General features: G+C 49.7%; 1 protein-coding gene across 2 annotated transcripts; it reads right to left on the reverse strand.

Moving 5' to 3' along the window:
- Positions 1 to 3,077: 3,077 nt before the first annotated feature.
- Positions 3,078 to 17,193, reverse strand: INTS15 (integrator complex subunit 15). 2 transcript variants are annotated; one of them, XM_055340575.1, is made up of 6 exons: positions 16,746 to 17,193; positions 16,039 to 16,260; positions 13,594 to 13,759; positions 9,326 to 9,853; positions 7,706 to 7,745; positions 3,078 to 3,871 (listed from the first exon to the last, which is right to left on the reverse strand). In XM_055340575.1, exons 1-6 carry the CDS (start codon positions 16,905 to 16,907, stop codon positions 3,670 to 3,672), a joined length of 1,320 nt encoding a protein of 439 aa, XP_055196550.1. In that variant the 5' UTR covers positions 16,908 to 17,193; the 3' UTR covers positions 3,078 to 3,669. The 2 variants fall into 2 exon arrangements, with proteins under 2 accessions (XP_055196550.1, XP_055196549.1); XM_055340574.1 differs by having other exon boundaries at positions 16,716 to 17,193.
- Positions 17,194 to 17,909: the final 716 nt, after the last annotated feature.

Genomic DNA, 17,909 nt, shown 5'->3' on the forward strand with positions numbered 1-17,909 from the left:
GGATCCCCGGGTGGCTCAGCGGTTTAGTGCCTGCCTTCAGCCAGGGCCTGATCCTGGGGTTCCAGGATCGAGTCCCGCATCGGGCTCCCTATGTGGAGCCTGCTTCTCCCTCTCCCTGTGTCTCTGCCTCTCTCTCATGAATAAATAAAATCTTTAAAAAAATAAAATACAATTGTTACTTAAAAAACAAATACTGCCATGAACATCCTTGAATACCCCTTTCGGGTTCCAGGGCTGCTGGGAGACGGGGCCATTTTATTTTTTTCATTTCTCCAGAGTGGCTAAACCAGTTATCTACATCAACAGTGTGATCATTGTTTCTTCAGACCTTAGCTACTTTCTATTTTGCCAATCTGATGGATAAGTGAAAATCATGGCATCTCTTTTTAATTTATATTTCCCTGGTTACCAGTTTTAGAATCTTTTATTGGTTGTTTGTATTTTCTATGAACTATCTGTTCATGTCCTTCACTCATTTATCCTAATTTTGATTAATTTGTTTTTAATACATTCTATATAGGTATACTTCATTTTACAGTCTGCAAATATTTTCTCATACACAATTTTTTTTTAAGTTTGAAAAATTACTATAAAAAAAAGATTTTATTTATTTAGTTGAGAGAGAGAGGGAACACAAGCAGGGAGGAGGGGCAGAAGAGGGAGAAGCAGACTCCCCGCTGAGCAGGGACCCAGATGCTGTGGGCCCAGGACCCTGGTATCATGACCTGAGCTGAAGGCAGACACTTAACTGACTGAGCCATCCAGGCACCTATCCTATGCAAATTTTTAATGTACATAAAATATTCATTAGCAAGAGCCTGGCACATACTTAGTAAACAGGAAATATTCTCATTATTAAAAGTGAAAGGTGAAAATTGGTAAACGTGTAAACAGCGCATATACACCTACTTTTTTTTCTAAGATTTTATTTATTTATTCATGAGAGACACAGAGAGAAAGAGGCAGAGACATAGGCAGAAGGAGAAGCAGGCTTCCCTCAGGGAGCCCAATGTGGGATCATGCCCTGAACTGAAAGCAGAGCTTAACCACTGAGCCAGCTGTCCAGGCGTCCCTAAACCTACATTTTTAATAAGTAGACTTAATTACTCATGTACTACTAGAAACACCACCAAAGAAAGTTGGAGACTCCAGTAGCTTTATTTCCTACGTTTTCCCTCCCTTCCCCTCTACACCCCTCCTCCTCTTTCTCTCCCCTCCTGTTTGTTCACCCAGTCACTCATGGCGAAAACCACCTTGGATCTGAGAGGACCCAAGACATAACTAGTCCCTGGAAATGTTTAGAGGAAGCCTCCTTTTGGGACAGTCATGCTCATAGACCTCTAACTACACAGCCATTAGAGAGCTTCTTTTCCACGCTTTTTCAGAAACACTTGGCACCAGAGGTGAATACCAAGAACCAGCCAAGCGCTCATCTCCTGTTTCATGGGCGTGTCCCAAGATATGGAAGCAGACATTTACTTTTTCAGTCCCAGATCTGACCTCGGCAGATAAACGTATAAATAGGGAACACAATGAACCAGGAATAATGAAGGCAAAGTCAGAGAAAGGGCAATTTCCTTTCTGGTTCATGGCTCTCAAATGCAATTTAAAAACAGATTCCTGGGCAGCCCGGGTGGCTCAGTGGTTTAGCACCGCCTTCTGCCCAGGGCATGATCCTGGAGACCTGGGATCAAGTCCCACGTCAGGCTCCGCATTGAGCCTGCTTCTCCCTCTGCCTGTGTCTCTGTCTCTCTCATGAATAAATAAATAAAATCTTTAAAAATAAATAAAAATAAAAACAGATTCCTGGGGCACCTGGGTGGCTCAGTTGGTGAAGCATCTGCCTTCAGCTCAGGTCATGGTCCCGGGGTCATGGGATTGAGCCCCAGGTCCAGCTCTCTGCTCAGTGGGGAGCCTGCTTCTCCCTCTTCCTCTCTTCCTGCTTGTACGCTGTGTCAAATGAATAATATCTTAAAAAACAAAAACATCCCTGAGAGGCTGGTTCTTACCCACCAGCTGCAGCTCTGGGAACTTGGCTGAGCACTGCGGGTGCCCAAAGAGAGCCACAGGTTTGCAAGGCTGAGAAAGCACATATGGTTGGGGTCCTTTCCAACCAAGGGCAGACCCTACACGGCAGCTGCACTGGCTCCTGCTCCTTACCTTGAGGGATGCCCTGAACTCCAGACTTTGAAAAGAAAGAAAAGAAAAAAGAAAAGAAAAGAAAAGAAAAGAAAAGAAAAGAAAAGAAAAGAAAAGAAAAGAAAAGAAAAGAAAAGAAGAAAGAAAGAAGAAAGGAAGGAAGGAAGGAAAAGGAAGGAAGGAAGGAAGGAAGGAAGGAAGGAAGGAAGGAAGGAAGGAAGAAAGGAAGAAAGAAAGGAAGAAAGAGAGAGAGAAAGAAAGAAAGAAAGAAAGAAAGAAAGAAAGACAGACACAGGAATTTATTAGGTAGTCTGGTTTGGTCTGGTCTCCTGGGTGGTGGCCTTTGGCCAAGAACAGAAAGGTAGACAAACCACAAGGTTAAATTTCATCCCTACAAGTTCATCTTAGTCCTTTATTGCTCACTGGTCATAGTAAGCGTCTCTCATGCCTTGCCTCTAGTCCAGGGGAGTGTTAGGTCATAGCTAGTGGTATCTTTCTTTTCTAAAACTAGTAAATGAGAACTCAAAGCAGATACCTTGGGCAGCCCCGGTGGTGCAGCGGTTTAGCGCCGCCTGCAGCCTGGGGTGTCATCCTGGAGACCCGCGATCGAGTCCCACATCGGGCTTCCTGCAGGGAGCCTGCTTCTCCCTCTGCCTGTGTCTCTGCCTCTCTCTTCGCTCTCTCTGAATGAATAGATAAATAAATCTTAAAAAAAAAAAAAAAAAAAAGCAGATACCTTCCATTGAGTGCCAGCAAAAAAATGGAGGGAAGCAGACAGACCCTCGGGGCAGCACAGGGCAGAGGAGATGTGTTATCAGTAGCATTTCTGTTAAAAAAAGTGCCTAAAATTATTATTCAATCTTCTTACCCCATCACTGCAGACCCACAAGGAAACCACTGCCACTCACAATGACTACATTTTAAAAATACAGTCCATAAAGTCTATAAAGCTGTTTAGAAAAAATTTATTTGAACATATGAAAGGAAAATTTAGACCCCGATAAAACAGAGGAGCTCCTTGGTGGGGATGGGCAGTCCTCTTGCAGGTCCCTGCCCAGTTCCCCAGCCAGCGCCAAGCGCCCAGGCCCAGCCTCGAGCTCACGGAGCTCCCCGGGAACCCGGGTGGCAGGGGCCCCGTCACACTCACGTACGGAGATGCCAAAGGGCCTTGCAAATGCTGCTCATCACAGCTGTGCTCGGGGCAGCACGGGCTCCCTGCATGTCTGAAACGACACACAGATACTGGCTTGTGGAGTCGGTGTGTCCGCAGGCTGCCCAAGCCCTCATCAGGCGCTGCCCACTCCTCCTTTCATCGATCCCACGTGGACTTCTGCAAATGTGACCCCATGGGAGGCCCCCCGACTGCAACGCTGCACAACTTCCGCACCAAGACAGTCCTGCCGGGGCAACGAGGGGCCACCGCCTGCCCCCACGAGGTCCTCTTCTGCGGGATGGCTGCCCCCTTCTCTGAAAGGCTTCCTCTGGCCCACACAGAAGGCACACTGCCCCTCAGTTGCACACGGGATCGGCCTAGCGAATGGGCCTGAACGGGAATGTCATGCCCGAGATGAAGGTGTGCCCTGGGTGTGTGGGCAGGGCGGGATGGGCGGCAGGGTGGGCCGGCACGGCCCCGTAGCCCAGCGGGGGCGTGTGGATGTGGGGGTAGAAGCCTGGGGGGAGCGCCGCATGTGGTGCCTGCTGCACAGGGCCCGAGATCACCAGCTGGAGCAGGCTGCAAATACAAGCACAAGGGTTAGGCCGGGGTGACTGGGCTGGCCTGTCTACTTGTGGAGGCAGCACCCTGAGGACAGTAGAGAAGGCCTGGGCATGGTGGGGCCTCACACATGCACCAGGAGAGGTGCCCCACATAGGCACAGAACATGCGGTTTCCAGAGGGGGATATCTGTCAACCTGGGGTAGAATAGGGGTGGCTTGTGGCTATGGATGACCTGGGGGTGGCAGGATTGAAATTGGTCCCGGACAGAGGAGAGAGGAGCAGCTGACAATAGGAAAAGTAGGATCCTGTGGGCAACAACAGAGAGGGAGGGACCTGAGGAAACCACACGGCAGGTGCCCAAGGGCTCCAGTGGCAGGACTGTGGAGGAAGGGTCTGCACTCAGGCTTACAACCTCAGGACGCTCTGGGCACAGCTTCAGTGTGGTGGCCTGGGCACCCCTACACCTCTGCTTCACTCCCAACTGTCTACAGTTAAGAGGTCATGACCCAGACACTGCAGCAAGTAGGATGGCAGGCCACAGTGTTCTCAGCGTCACTCGTCATGATTGAGTCCCTGCCAAATTCCAAGCACAGCCACGTGAAAGCTGGCCTTCCAGAGACTCTCATGTGAACATGGTATAGGGCCCTGCCCTCCTGATGGCGCAGGCCTGGACCCGGCCCTTATCCTTTCCCTCTCTGCAGAGCTTCCAACCCTCCTCTTTACTTGCTTCTTCACTGCAGGGATGACAGTCATCTGCACCCACACTCCAGCCCTACACATCATACCACTTCTGGGTCTCCACAAACCACCTCACGACCCTGTCACTCCTCCCTTCCACCCACAACTGCTCCAAGCTGGGGGTGCCAGGCACCTTCTCGGGCCTGTGTCCCCCTCTCTGTGGTTTGGAATATCCACAGGCTCGGCCTCCCTTCTGGTATCCCTCTCAGTTTCCAATACTGGTCCCTTTTGAAACTCCCTGAAGAGTTCTCTCTGATTGGTCTCGTCCTTGACAAACCCCTACATTCCCTCCCAGAAAGATCAGCAGAGATTCCTACCTTTCCCACCACTGACAGCCCTCCCAGGCCTTAGTGCACCCACGTCCTGCAGTCAATCCCAAATACCCAATCATGCCTTAATCAGAGAAACTTCTCGGGCCCTTGGGCCCTTTCCTCTTTAGGACCGAGGTCTCCTTTCCCAGCCCTGCCTCTCCCCTCCCTCCCCTGGCCTCAGCTGCGGACACTATGGCTCTGCTCTTGCTCTTCTGGCCACACCCCAGGGCCACAGCTTGAGCTGGTTTCTAATCTCCACAGCATCTAAGCTGGTCTCTCCACATCACCAGATCTGTCTGCCTGGTTCCTGTTCATACCCATCATTTACCCTCAGGACTTCCTCATCCCACGAAGCCATACATTCTCTGCAACCTGTGTTGCTTGGTCCAGGAACAACCCCAGGCACTTGGCCCTGGCTCCTGTCGATGCCTACCTGGAGCTCTGAGGGTGGGAGCTAAGCCTTCTGCAGACTGACCCCTTCCCCCTCAGTACAAAGCCTGGTGCCCACAGGAGGGGCTCAAAAGATTAACTGAAGGCACGAAGAAAGCTGCTGCCCTCTCACGGCCCAAAACTCTTTGGAGCCCCTTTTCATTTATGTTACTACTTTTCTATAACCTGGGATGAGAAATTCACTCAAAATAAGCAAACACAGAAATAAACCTAAGGAGGGTATTACAGAAGCAAAATATAAGTCCTATGTTTGTTTGAACCTACATACCCTGCCAGAGACAAAAGGAGTTTCAAGAAATTTCCAGTCTCTTCGGAAAGCAATAAAAAGAACAGAGACTACCTGAAATCAGAGAAGTTTTCCAAGTGACCACACGTCCTGTCCTCCCCCGCACTAATGCCAGGCTGCCCTGGGAGGTTGGGTTTTGGGACACACGTGTCAGGAGGCCAGGGCCCAACACAGGGTATGAGGAAGTTCCACTGGGATTCCAATGGGGACCAGTAGCCACACTGCTCAGAAAATAAGGGATCTACACCCAATCACTGTGTTGACGCCCTAAAACATTCACACTAAACAATGGCTGAGCACAAAGAAGTGAAATATTACTAAGAAATTACTGCAAGAGGAGCAGAAAGATGCCCACTTATACTAACACACTCATCAGATGCCAGGTGATTTTCCTAGAGCCCCGGGCGGGGTGGGTAAAGGAACAGTGTGGGCTCCTGAGGGACAGGCGTCCATTCTGTTGAGCAGGATCATTGTGTTCCACTGGGAGCCAGCGCACTCCACCTATTTGGTTCTTGTATCTGCCCAGACACCTGATCGAAGCCACCTTCCCATAGCAGGGCCTGGTACCAAGATCCCTAAGCACACAGGAGCACGCAGTCCCTGGGCAGCAACTACTCTTGCTGTCAGCCCACAAGCTGGCACCTGGCTAACCCTCTGGCCTCCAGTTGTGTGTGTTATCAGCCCGCTACCTGTGCCCAGACTCACTGACCCAGCAGAGTTGGTGGACCAGACCCTGGGCAGCTGGAAGCACCCCTACTGTGGTGGAGCCTGGTAGCTGGCTCCCACTCTGTCCACACTGCTGGCCAATGCCAGCCCTGGAGCCCCAGTGCCTCTGTCCCTGATAAAGGCCAACGTGACCCTCTGAAGAAAGGATGTTAGTAATCCTACCAACATCACTGGATTGTCTTCTGTCCCTGTGCAGGATAGAGCTGTGCCCTCAGCTACAGATGCTTTCTCACCTCTGTGTCACAATTACTATTTTTAGTGGATACATAATTTCTGTTCTGTTGATGTATCACTACTAACTTACTAAGTATCCCCATACTTGAGGGCCATGAGGTTGCTTCCAGTTTTTTGCTACTAATACTGTATTTGCCTGAAGTTTTTGCACATACAGCTTTTGCTTCTTAGAGTCCGGAGGAAATTAATTAGATTAAGTGACGTTCCCACGTTATGAAAATAATAGTATGCTGCACAGCAGCTAATACTTCTTAGACACTACACACCAAGTACTATCCTAAGTGCTGTGTTTCTACTTTAATCCTCACAAAATCCTCTGGGTGGGGCGAGAGAGGCAGGGGGATGAAGCAGGTATTATTATTTTCTTGATTTTTCAGACAAAACAAGGCAGTGGAAGATATGGAACTTGCCCACAGTCATACAGAGAGCAAGCAGCCAGCCTGGACTCCTCCCCACTATTCATATTGCTTCCCTCAAATGATGACAATAAGCACCATTTAAGGTCAGAATCCCACATGCCGGGGACTAGGCTGGAAGGTTACAAATACCACCTCATTTAATCCTCACTATGACCCTATGACAGAGGAAAACTGTCTCCCAGTTTTACAAGGGCGGAAACCGAGGCTCATAGGCGGAGCTATTGCCCAAGCATCACAGAAAACCAGTTAGAACCATGCTCATAACCCACTCAGGGTCACCCATCAGCGAAGCCTAACCGACACGCTATGCCCTGGGGCCATGGCTCTGCAATGTTTACCAAAGGCCTGTGCCACCCACATTGTCACCAACAATATGTGTGCACAAACATCAAAAGTCACCAGGAAACACATATGCTAACTTAGTGAGGGGTAAGTGACTCTGAGCTTACTCTTGTTTCTTTCCTTGACTCCCAGGCAAGGTGGCTTTATCTGTTTGATTTACTCTCCACTTGGGCTTTCTCTCATGTGGGTCATGCTATCATACCTCCCACTCATCATTAGATCCTTAGGGGGCTCCTTACATACAGATGCTCTAGACCCTACAGACCAACTCTACCCAAGGAGGCCAGGACGAGGGGTCCACCCGAAGCCCAGCCCAGCCCGAAGTCTTTGAGAGGGCACTTACTTATTATGGGGCAGCCTGGAGCACAAGGTTCTCAGGTCATCTGAAATCAAGGAGGTATATCATAAGGAACAGACTGGAGACAAGATGAAACGTTCACTGAGTTCTTTTCAAGGATGTTGACAAGACAGCAATAGTGCCTTAACTATATTTTCCTAACGTCACTTAGAAGCCATGTTTTCTCTTCCTTCAATTCTTGTTTTTTTTTAATTTTTATTTATTTATGATAGTCAGAGAGAGAGAGAGAGAGAGAGAGAGAGAGAGAGACAGAGACATAGGCAGAGGGAGAAGCAGGCTCCATGCACCGGGAGCCCGACGTGGGATTCGATCCCGGTCTCCAGGATCGCGCCCTGGGCCAAAGGCAGGCGCCAAACCGCTGCACCACCCAGGGATCCCTCAATTCTTGCTTTAACAACTAGGTCCAGGGCAGCCCGGTGGCTCAGCGTTTTAGTGTCGCCTTCAGCCCAGGGCCTGATCCTGGACACCCAGGATGGAGTCCCACATTGGGTTCCCTGCATGGAACCTGCTTATCCCTCTTCTTGTGTCTCTGCCTCTCTCTCTGCATCTCTCATGGCTAAATAAATAAAATCTTAAAAAACAAAAACAAAAATTAGGTCCAAACAGAATACATGACTCAGGAAGGGGGGCAGGTCTACCAGGAACCATGGTTTTCACAACCATGGCTGTGAAAAGGCCCAGAGGCGGGGCTCTCACTGAGCAGATCAGATGCTCAAATGCATCAGAGTGCCGCCTGGGGCCACTGGCAACATCTGGGAGCTCATAGTCACTAAAGCACAGGTGCGATGAGACACAGGGAGTGCTCTAGCACTGAAATGCCAGAGAATTATGGACCCTGGAAACAGGTGCTGGAAATGCTTCATGCACTTGATTGAACCTGTGTACTATGTACTGCAGAAAAGGAAAAGGTTCAGGGCGCCTGAAAGGCTCAGTCAGTTAAACATCTGCCTTTGGCTCAGGTTATGATCCTGGGGTCCTGGGATTGAGCCCTGTGTCAGGCTCCTTGTTCAGCGGGGAGCCTGCTTCTCCCTCTCCCTCTGCCTGCCTCTCCCCCTGCTTGTGTTGTCAAATAAATGAATGAATGAATGAATGAATGAATGAATAAATAAATAAAATCTTTAACAAAAAAGAAAAGATTTTCTATAAGGAAAGATGGTAAGGTTTTTTTTTTTTTTTTTTTTTTTAAGATTCTATTTATTTATTCATAGAGATGCAGAGAGAGAGAGAGAGAGGCAGAGACACAGCAGAGGGAGAAGCAGGCTCCTTGCAGAGAGCCTGACGTGGGACTCGATCCAGGGTTTCCAGGATCACGCCCTGGGCTGCAGGCGGCACTAAACTGCTGCGCCACCGGGGCTGCCCGGTAAGGTGTTATTCTGATTCTTAAGGAGTCCCGGGTCCTGGGCAAAGGGGCTGGGAGAGACACAGACTGCATGGCCAGTGTTCTCCCTGGGCAGGCTCTGTGACTTTGCCCTGGTATCCTGTGCTAAGAGGAAAGGAGTCCTGAAAGAGCAGAGGATGATGCGTGTCTAGGACTCCCTGTCTTCCTTCTGGCAGGGGGTGGTGGCAGCCCTGCCCCCGGAGGGTCCAGGCCAGGGAGTCACTCACCTCTCGTGCACAGCAGGGCCCCAGAAGCCATGGCTACTTGCAGGGCCTGCGCCAGCCGGTCCAGGGAGAGCTCGATCTCCTGGGAGGCGTTGAGGGGGTTCAGTTCATCCGCCAGCCTGTTAATCTCCTCTACCAGGGGGACCATGTGATCAAACAGGATGAGCCCCAGGCGCCCATACAGATTCTTCTCAGTTAAGTGCACCTGGACCACCATAAGGACCTGCAGGACGCTGAGGTGGAGTTTTGAGTACAAGAGGTGGGAGTCTCTGTCCATCCCTCCAGAGTCCTTTGGAACTTTGGGAGTGACATGGCCATTAGATAAGGAGGGCTGCTTCTTCTTCCTTTTATAAGCCAGAGGGGCCTTCACACACCAGCGGATCAATCCAGTGAGTGGGGTGAGCTCTAAAAATCCTATGGGGAGATTGGCAGCAATCGGAGTATTTAAAAAAGTGATGAGAATCAACCTTGGGTCCTCAAAAATCCAGCTGACAATCATTTCGAGCAAATCCAATGGTGGGATGAGGTCATCTGCCAACAGAAACGCTTTAAGTCAGAAGTGTCTGCAGCCCCCATGACAGAGGCAGATGTCAGGGAGATGGGCCCGAGGGCACAGTACGCAGCACCTGACACACAAACTACGCATTTCGTTTACCTTTGTTTACCTATCTTCCACCCCCTTTCCCAGAACACCCCCCCAACACCTTGAGGGCTGGGACTCTCATCTTAGAGCCAGGACTGTCTAGCCACAGTGGGCTCAACAACCTATTTGTTAAATAAACAATTACCTGGAACTCCATCATGCCTTAATTTGTCCCATGGGTCAATTTAAATAAACTCCCACACTCTTTATATCCCAAACTGCTACCACACCTCAGCCCCTTCCAGAGAGTAGGGTTTGTCCCTGGGCAGGTGGCTCCTCTGTGGCAGTGATGGCTACAGTGGCCTCTGCTCAGAGCAGCTCTGAGAGTGGTGAGGGGTCAGTCAGCCACCAAGAACCATCTAAGCCCCAAATCTGGAATCCTTGTCTAAGTGAAGACTGACCTCCTATGACCCTGGGCCTGGCACATTCTACAGCCTAGACAGAGAACAATAATTAAAATAAATGCTGACTTTTATTTTGGGTTTACTATTTTCTAGGCCCCAGTCTACATCCTTTACACAGATTAACTCACTCCTCACATAACCCACCTATTATAGGAAGGAGGAGGCTTGGTGATATCAAGTCACTCCCATGGGACTCATTAGAAGTGTGTGGTAGGCCCAGATCTGGGCCCAGATGGCTTGGCTCTGAACCACTTAGCTGCACTGCCCATCCTGGGAGTGGCACACAACGCCCTTGTCTGTGAGCATGGGAATGGGTCCCCGGCCTCCTGTCTCTGGAGCTGTGCAGCCCTCAGCTCACACAGAGCTAAGGGTGACAGGGTCCCTTCCAGGATGCTGAGGCCAAAGCCAAGAAAGAGACAGGAGAGTGTGGGGTGAGACACATATTGACCAAGACTCCTCCTCCAGAGACATGCCCCTTCTTCCGGAGATCATGCCTACCTACTCATGTGTTCAACCTCGCCCTGCCCTTGTTATATAAATGAGGACAAGAAGTAGCAGTTGTGCTCCTTCACTTGGCACAATAAGCAGTGGGAGACCCTGTGTCTGGCCCCTTGAACCCTTGAGAGGTTTCTGATGAATGCCAGTCTCATACCTACTCATCCAGCACACTACCACCCCCCGACACCCACACACATCTAAGCTGAGGCATCTCTAAGAGCCTGAAAGCTGTGTGTACGTGTGTGCCCAGTGCATAAAGTGAGCGAGTGTACTTGAGCAAGTTACAAGTTACCTCCACGACCTTCCTACTCAAAGACACAAGTTCTCTGCACCATTCGGGCAAGAGGAAGTTCTGTCTCCTTAGGTGAGCTTCTTCCACCTTGTAGTTTTGAAGGTACAGATGGCCCAGGAATGCTCTCCTGTTACCAGAAGCTCCCAAGAGCAGCATCAGTCACCATTCCGACTGTGGACTCCAGTCCCTCCTCTAGGGCCACCACTGTGTGCCTGGTGACCTCCCTATCTCCAAACTCACCAAGTTGGATACATTAAAGATGTACAGCTTTTTGTATGCTGATCATACCTCCATACAATGGTTGCAAAACAATCACCAACACGTTAGACTGGCAAATTGGCTTAAGAGAAAAATACCATGTCTCATATCCATTCTAGAATGCTGGTATTCTCTAAACATGACTTCCTTTTCCACACTGTCTAATCTGTCCCCAATGTGAAGGGCAATTCCCATCCTTGTTGGTCTGGAATAATGAATGGCTTGGAAAAGCAACCGTGATGCTGTACAATGGTTTAATTAAATCTTTCCTTTGGGAAAACAAAGGGCCTAACTACTGTTCCCAGCTATTAACAGCTCTGAGGAAGCCTTTACAGAAGAGTGCCAGGGAAAAGCCCACTCTAGCAGCAGGGTACTGCTCACAAGACCTGCCTCCCAGCCCAGGGGCACACCACTGGGACAGTGACAGTTTAAAAGTACACATGACTATGATACACACTTCAGTGTTCATACTGCCCACACGGACTTTCTTAAGAGAAATAAAAAATTGAACAGTAAGGGGAAAAAAAGTACAAATAAAAGGACAAATATAATCATGGTGCTGCTGGACTGAACAAAACTGGAAATGTTGAAGGCTCTCCTGCTGCTGATTTAGCCATCAGACCAGAATAAGAGACTATCTGTCAGCCCTCTGAGCGGCAAGAACCTAGGGCAAAGGAGGAATCTGAAATAGAAATGCAGGCTTTGAGTCTGGCTCTGCAGAAAAAGTGCCTACCGTGGTGAGGTCTGAAACCTCCCCATGTGGAAATCCAGGCCCAGAGTCCCTGCCCACGGGCCAAATGGACTGTGGGGTTCACACAAGGACACAGATGTGAAAGGATGCAGTGCTTCATGAAACCTTGTCAATCCATGTTCCTTAGAACCCACCTCTGGGGGAGGTAAGTACACAGCAGAGCCTAGTCAGTGTAGGTCTGAGACTCCCGTTCTAATTCAACCAGAGCTAGTCAACCTGTATTGGTTTTATTGGGAGCCTGCAAAAAAGACCTGACTAGAGTGCTCTGATGCTGGACAGGGATGGGGACAAGGGCTTCTCCCAGTTGAAGTCAAATGCCATCTACTGGCTGCCTAAGGACTTCGCCAGGCATCTTCCTAAGAAAGCTTTAAAAATGTCACCACGGGGAAAAAAAAAGGAAAAAAAAAATGTCACCACGGTAGAAGCGCCACACATGCCTCCCAGTACAATATGCCCAGGACACACTTAGGCAGGATTGTTGCCAAAAATGTTTAACCCAAATTTTACATAAGGAAACATCAGATAATCTAAATTGAGGGACATTCTGCAAGACAACTGGCCTGAGCTCTTCAAAAACATCAATGTCATAAGAAAATTTTTTTAATGCTTTATCTGTTCAAGATTTAAAAAGACCAAAGTGACATAACAACTATGTATAATGTATGAACCCTGATGGGATCCTGAATTCTTCTGACCCTTCAAGGGGCGGCAGGGCTATAAAAGACATTATTGAGATAATTAGGGAAATCTGAATCTGGTCTATATAAGAGATAATGGTATTTAATTTCTTAGGTGTGATAATGGTATAATGGTTACTAAGGGAATGCTCATTTTTGCAAGAGAGATACATATGTGCTTAAGTCCTTGATATATGACATTGGTAACAAACTCAAAAATTCAGGAAAACCAAACACTTTCAAGTATGTGTGAGAGAGGGGGAGAGAAAGAGAGGAAGGGAAAGAGAGAACATGGTAAGTGTTAACAGGTGGTGAATCTAGGTGAGAGTCTTGCAAACTTATAATAATCTTGCCACTTTGCGAAGTTTTGATATTTTCTAAAATAAAAAGTGATGGATCAGAAAAAGCAAGTCATCCAGGGAGAGAGCCATGTCTTCCCCAGACATCATTCGCCAGCATTTTTTTTTTTTTTTTTTTTTGTAGTCGCCAGCATTTTTAGGCTGTCTGCCACTCGGACCATTACTGAGTTTGGCAAGTGGGAGTCACTAAGGAAAGCTCCCTGCTGGCAAATTCCAGAAGTCCAGGTGGTCCCTTCCTTTCGCTTTTTAGCCTAAAAGAAAACACGCATTTCAGAGGGAAAAAAAAAAAAGCCAACACTTCTACTGGACATTTTGCCTAGGTGTTTGGTGGAAATAAAAATGACAATCAACTGAGCTGCTGTAACAGCCACAGCCTGTTTCAAATTTACCTGATGACAGGTCATACAGTGCGGTGACAGAAGTTATGAACTGGCAGCAGAAGCGAGGGCTGGCACTGAGTATCTGCTTCAGCGTCTGCACGGATCCCGGCACCAGACAGCAGTAGTCATCCACGAGGGCCCTGGCTAACCTCACACAGTAGACCACAGGCGTCCGCTGGAAAGAAGCCACAGTCCACATAACTACAAGTGTCGTGAGCTAGTAGACAACTATATGTACATGTGGTGGAGACCACCACACCTGGGAAAATCACTTTCCAAGAGGGGGGCAAAAAGATGTTCAGAGCTTACTTGACATGGAGCTCAGCCAACCTAAGCCCACAGACCAAATCCATCCTGACACCTGTTGCTGTAAATAAACTTCTGCTGAAACATGGATCTGCTCATCTGTTTGCTATTGTGTAAGGCTGCTCCTACACTACAAAGGCAGAGCTGACTGGTTTTGACACAGACCATATGATACACAGAGCCTAAAATATTTACTGTCTTACCCTTTCCATAAAAGGCCTGCTGACTCTTGCTCTAAAGATCGCTTCTAACTTCAGGTGAGGAAATGATAACTTTTGTGACCCTATAGGTGAGACTCCAAAGGTAGAAATCAACAGTTGCTACCACTTTAAAGAGCTTGCTGAGTGTTTGTGAGTGCTCATGTGATTCTAGAGCAATGCTTCCTCACTTTCTCTCTCTTATGATCCTCCTTTACAGATTTCCGTAATATTTTCAAATCCTACCTTACCACCCTCCCCTGCCTTTTTCCTTCCCACTCAGGGGCCAATCTGTAGCTACTGCCACATTCAACAGCTGCTCAGGATGCTCCAGTTCCAGGGTCCCAGGGTGGCCTACTGGGGAGAAGCTGCAAGGAGACAGCAGGCCAGATTGTTCCCTCAGGCTCAGATCTGCTCTCACAACCACAAACCACCATCCCCCGCCTTCCCTAGCAGGAAGCTGCAGCCTCTTGCCTCGATGGGGCAAATCCTGATTCAAACCACTATGACCCTTTCTTGTCACTGACATCTGCTTTTTGCCAAAAAGCCAGCACAACAGCATCAGGAGAGAGAAATGGGAAATCATGGGATGAATTACAAGATGCTAAGCCTGACTATACTAGGTGATCAGCGGATAGAGGTAATTGTGACATTAAATACAGCACACATTATCAATTCAGATGCCCCTGAGATCGGACTGGTGAGAATTAAGGTACAGATTCCACCAAGACTTACCTGTGTGCCACAAAGGACAACGTATCTTTTTAGCCACGTTGTGAGAATAAAGTTTTCAAGGAAAACGTCTACATTAATTGGGAAACAAAACCCAACACTAAATAACTTCAAGTACTTGAGAATGAAGCAGGTTTGTGAAAATGGATATGGCAAATTCTGTCAGCTTAATTGAGAATCATGTTAATTCGAATTCTGAGTTAATCACTACTCCAAGTGAATTACCAATTTTTGAAAAGACTGCGAGTAATAAAAAAAGCAAAACAAAATCTTTTCAAATACCCTCTAACACAAAATCTTCTGATATTCTTTGATATTTAAAAACACACTAGAAGGCTCTGACATCCATAACCATTAGAAGAGCCATGATCTTTGTAATGTCACCCCGGGACAATGCAAAACAATTCACATGCTTACTGACCTAATTATATATAATTTGATTTACAATAATCTTAAAAACAGGGATCCCCATGGGATCCCTGGGTGGCGCAGCGGTTTAGCGCCTGCCTTTGGCCCAGGGCGCGATCCTGGAGACCCAGGATCGAATCCCACGTCAGGCTCCCTGCATGGAGCCTGCTTCTCCCTCTGCCTATGTCTCTGCCTCTCTCTCTCTATCTCTGTGTAACTATCATAAATAAATAAAATTTTAAAAAAATAATCTTAAAAGCAAACAAACAAACAAACAAACAAACTGAACTTTAAGGCCACAACATGCATAACTATTTTCAAAATACTACCTTATTTCCAGCTAAGGAAAATAATTTTTCACTTGTCCTGGAGATGAACTTTTTTTTTACTTTTAAAATCCATTTACCATTACAAACTACAGTTTTGTCAGGAATGGTTACCACCCGCATGTAACTGCAGATGTAGGGTAGCAGCATACAGGGTAGTGACAGCAAGGAGATAACACACAGGAAAAGCCTCACCTGAAACCCAATTAAGGAAAGAATTCCTGACACTAAACTCCTCTTCAGACTCTTAGAAGAAGGCTATTTCGGGGATCCCTGGGTGGCTCAGCGGTTAGCACCTGCCTTCCTCCCAGGGCCTGATCCTGGAGTCCCGGGATCCAGTCCCACATCAGGCTCCCTGCATGGAGCCTGCTTCTCCCTCTGTCTGTGTCTCTGCCTTTCTCTGTCTCATGAATAAATAAATAAAGTCTTTAAAAAAAAAAAAAAAAAGGAGGAGGAGGAGAAGAAGGCTACTTCTGGAGAAGTACCTGGAGCCAGGAGGCCGCACACTCCAACACTGGGATTCGACACACAGCCACTGCCATGGAGACCAGTTTTCCCAACAAGCTCATCCGGCTGTCATCAGCCTTGTTCCCTTGGGGGCTGAAAAGGGATGAGAAAATAATCTGCCGGACAGAGTCCTTGGTTTGTTCCTGGAAGTAATTGCACATGATTTCGAGAAGTTGGAGCTCCTGAAGTGAATTCAACCTCTGTAAAACAAATCGGAGAGAAGCGATAAGAAATTCAGCTTTAACCTGTGCGTGAATTCTTAAGGCAAGAAAACAGAAAAGACTCCCTTTTCCCCAGGGAACTGTTCACTCCTCTACAGCCCGAGTCCCAGGGGAGAAGAACTCTGCTACTCTCAGATGTCACTATACGGAATTCTACATCATCCTGGGGCGCTCAGGACGACCTACACAGGTTTGAGACTCGATTACAGGCCTTTAACGTCTCTTCCCGCAGCACCACTGAGGCCGGGCTGTCGCACCCAGCTGAGCAATGCTCAGGAAGCCAGAGCAGGTGCGCTGGGGCTGCTGCGAAGGGGCCCGGCCACGGGCGAGAACGGAGCCGCTCAGACCAAGAGGGTCTGTGCTTGGCAAACGCCTGTCACCGCGAGGGGCGGAAGAGGGAGCGAGAGTCTCCTTCTCGCGGACGCCCGCCGCACCTTGGGCTGCGCGCCGCGCTCCTTGGGCACCTGGAACACGAACTCCTCGAGCAGCTCCACGGGGCCCTTGTCCACGATGGGCAGCGGCGCGCTCTGCAGCTGGCTGCTGAAGTAGATGTCCAGGTGGTACAACACCTCCTTGGCAGCGCTCAGCGCGTCGCGGCGCAGCAGCGAGTGGCGGATGTCGCTCATGGTGCGGCCGCCGCGGCCCGGGGCGCCCGGAGCGCGTCGGGACTTCCGCCCCGGGCCCCGCGGGCGCGCCCGCCGCCGCCGAGACAAAGAGGCCGCAACCCGGCCTCTGCCCGCCGACCCCGGCGCCCGCCCGCCTGCGGCTCCCGCTCGGGCCTGCTTAGGGGGCCATCGCCGCCGCCGCCGGCCAGCGGGCGCCCGGCTGTGCGACTGCGGCGCCACCGAGGGCAGCGGGAGCCCGACGCCGCGGAGCCGAACGGCGGCGGAATGCTGAGCGCTGCGACGGCGGCCCGCAGGGGCCAAGCGAGGGCCGTGGCGAGGGCCGGCTCTCGGGAGGGCGCCACCTGGCGGCCCGGCCCGCCCGCGTGGAGGGAGGCCCGCCCCGTCCCCCGGGCCCCGCCCCCGGGCCCCGCGACCGCCCTCGGACCTGGGGCCGGGCTGCCGCGCCCACAGCTGGACGCTGATTGGGCTTCGAGCTCCACCAGCCTTCGCGCAGGACGGGAAGCTCTTCTGGCTTCCTTTGCGCGGCGCTCGAAGCCTACTGATTTATTTCACCGCGCTTTTCCACCTGTAGGACGGGCTCGCTGGGGCTGGGACATAGCTCAGGCCTCAGCAGGCCGCGTCAAAGATTGTCTAGTCTGGAACTCTTGGGGCTGCGGTGACAAATGATGCCTCCTGACCCCCAGCCTCCAAGTTCTTGTCACGAGTTCCCCCTTCCCCAATCCCCTCCAGTACGGCCGGCCATGGCAATCTTAGGCATCCTGCTCCTAAAAACTCTCCCCTCCTAAAAGCTCTCAGCACTTTCTATGGATCTCTTCTGCATCCATCTCTGCACTGAATTAACGAGGCAGTGGCGGGGTGGGGCTCTGGGTGTTAGTTTGGATTTTAAAAACAGGGCATATAAGACTTGATCAGGGCCACAAGAGGCCAGTGACTGAGGGCAGGCAGGGGACAAGCACAAGACTGGGCCCATGCTGGCTCAAGGGAGGGCCTGGGTGAGAGTGC

Source organism: Nyctereutes procyonoides, unplaced genomic scaffold (assembly GCF_905146905.1).
Source record: "Nyctereutes procyonoides isolate TBG_1078 unplaced genomic scaffold, NYPRO_anot_genome, whole genome shotgun sequence".
Lineage (NCBI taxonomy): Eukaryota > Metazoa > Chordata > Mammalia > Carnivora > Canidae > Nyctereutes > Nyctereutes procyonoides.